The 2,711-nt window shown below is 46.3% G+C and overlaps 1 protein-coding gene across 1 annotated transcript; it reads right to left on the reverse strand.

Moving 5' to 3' along the window:
* Nucleotides 1-1,533: 1,533 nt before the first annotated feature.
* On the reverse strand, nt 1,534-2,484 carry LOC122200775 (olfactory receptor 10G6). The gene has a single exon (XM_042906503.1). The coding sequence runs from the start codon at nt 2,467-2,469 to the stop codon at nt 1,534-1,536; it is 936 nt and encodes a 311-aa protein (XP_042762437.1). The 5' UTR covers nt 2,470-2,484.
* Between the last annotated feature and the right edge of the window lie 227 nt (nt 2,485-2,711).

The raw sequence follows: 2,711 nt of genomic DNA on the forward strand, positions 1-2,711 counted from the left end.
ATATATATACAATATTCTGAAATAAGATCAAGTACATGTAAGAATTTAATATATTTAAAAGGTAGAGGAGGCGCCTGGGTGGCTCAGTTGGTTACGTGTCTGACTTCGGCTCAGGTCATGATCTCGTGGTCTGTGAGTTCGAGCCCCGTGTTGGGCTTTGTGCTGTCATAACAGCCCAGAACCTGGAGCCTGCTTCAGATTCTATGTCTCCCTCTTTCTCTGCCCCTCCCCCACTGGCACTCTGGCTCTTTCTGTCAAAAAATAAATAAACATTAAAAAAGTTTTTTTGAAGTAGCATATTTTTTAGAGATTTTTTTAAACATTTATTCATTTTTGAGAGAAAGAGAACACACAACCAGGGGAGAGGCAGAGAGAGAGGGAGACACAGAATCCGAAGCAGGCTCCAGGCTCCCGGCTGTTATGACAGCACAGAGCCTGATGAGGGGCTCGAACCCAGTAACCATGAGATCATGACCTGAGCCGAAGTTGGTTACTTAACCAACTGAGTCACCCAGGTGCCCCTAAAGTGTAGCATATTAAGCAAGCCTGTGTGACAAATATTTAATAAGGGTAATGTGACAATTAGTCATTTGGGAAATGAACGTTAACAAAATTTTACAACTTGCTTCTTTTTCTAATATAAAATTCTAGTTGTATCAATTTAAGTTTTAAAATATGAAGCCAATGGAGTGTCTGGTTGGCTCAGTTGGTAGAGCATGTGACTCTTGATCTCAGGGTCATGAGCTTAAGCCCCACACTGGGCATGGAACCTACTTAAAAAACATGAAGCCAGAGAGCTGTTTCAATTTTTAAAATATGAAGCCACGTTTAGAAGGAAGCCAAAGCATACTCAATATTCAAACTCTAAACAGTAGTGTGTCCTTAGTTACTATTTAAAAAAAATTTTTTTAATGTTTATTTATTTTTGAGAGACAAAGAGAGCGCACAAGCAGGAAGGGGACACAGAGAGAGAGGGAGACACAGAATCCGAAGCAGGCTCCAGGATCTGAGCCGTCCGCCCAGAGCCTCACGTGGGGATTGAACCCATGAATTGTGTGGTCATGACCTGGGCCAAAGGTGGAAGCTTAACTGACTAAACCACCCAGGTGCCCCCTTAGTTACTATTTTTAACATTGGAGAAACTTGAATTCAAGTTTTGCATGAAGGTTATTTGTAACATGTAAAAAGCAATATGGGTATCAGCTCAAGGCTTAGAAGCAATAATAAACATGTAGGTTGATGCCACAGAGAAACAGGCTTTTCATGTGGATATTTTACTTATCTTGGATCTTCTCCACAAGCTGCCATCCTTGCTGAGTTGTTTTGCCCGATCTCCACTGGAATTGAAGGAAGAAATATGGAAAAATCATGTCTGAAAGCAGGAAACTTTCTTGAGTTTCCACCTCTGCACCTAGGAGTTTCTACTCTCTGCATGGATCCTTCTTTCCTCTCTGTCTTAAAAACTCCCCGGTTACGGATGTCCCATCTGGTGCCCTAAATTCTAGTGTCTTCTGCATGTCTGCAATGCCTGAGTCAGTGAGGCAGCACATCCTTGCGACCTCCCAGCCTCCACAATGCTGCCTTCATCTCTTTGTTGCGGAGCGTGTAGACGATGGGGTTAAGCAAGGGGGTGATGACAGTGTAGAAGACGGCGACCACTCCATCCAGGGGTTCCTGAGAGCCAGGGCGAAGGTAAATGAAGGTGCAGGGCACATAGTAAACAATGACAACAGTGAGGTGGGCAGCACAGGTGGAGAAGGCGTTGCAGCGTCCATCAGTGGACTGGATTCGCAGGATGGCAACCACTATATACCCATAGGAAGTGAGGATGAGCATGAAGCAGGTGAGGGCCAAGAACCCAATGTCCACAAAGGTGACCAGCTCATTGATGGTGATGTCAGCACAGGCTAGACGCAGCATGGCGGGAATGTCACAGAAGAAGTAGTCTACCTGGTTTGGGCCACAGAAGGGCAGCCGGAATATGAAGCTTGTTTGGAAAAGTGAATGGAGGGTACCTCCCAGCCAGGTGCCCAAAGCCAGGTAATTACAGATGTTCCGGGTCATGATGGTGGCGTAATGTAAAGGCTTACAGATGGCCAAGAAGCGATCATAAGCCATGAGCGTGTAAAGGAAGCATTCAGTACAGCCCAGGAAATGGAAAGAAAAGAGTTGGATTACACAGCCTCCAAAGGAGATGACCCTGCTATCCAAGACAAAGCCAGCTAGCATCTTGGGGACAATGGCAGAGGAAACGGTCACGTCCAAGAAGGAGAGATGACACAGGAACCAGTACATGGGATGGTGGAGCCGGGTGTCCACCAAGATGGTGAAGATGATGAGCCCATTGCCACAGACAGTGAGGGCATAGATGACCAGGAAAGCCAGGAAGAGCGGCACCCCCAGCTGCGGTGGGTGGTGCAGGCCCACCAAAATGAAGTGAGACACAGAAGTCTGGTTTCCACTGTGCATTTCCTTGCTGTTCACATCTGCTAGAAGAAGTAGCAGAAAGGAGAGCTCAAGGCCCTTTAGATTCTCTAGGCATGGAACACATATCCTGTGCTGTTCCCAAACACGGACAGAGAAGGGTCTCAGAGAGACATCTCAGAAAGAGAGATTATGCCCTAGCTCTTGTTCTCAATCATTCTGTAATCCCACCCCCAACCACCCCTCACGCCCACCTACCTGCCCAACCCTTGATTTTGGGATTCTGC

The sequence above is a fragment of the Panthera leo genome, chromosome D1, assembly GCF_018350215.1.
Source record: "Panthera leo isolate Ple1 chromosome D1, P.leo_Ple1_pat1.1, whole genome shotgun sequence".
In the NCBI taxonomy this organism is placed as follows: domain Eukaryota; kingdom Metazoa; phylum Chordata; class Mammalia; order Carnivora; family Felidae; genus Panthera; species Panthera leo.

What these genes read in the sequence shown, in the direction of transcription:
- LOC122200775 (XM_042906503.1), bottom strand. Translation starts at nt 2,469, where the DNA reads ATGCACAGTGGAAACCAGACTTCTGTGTCTCACTTCATTTTGGTGGGC.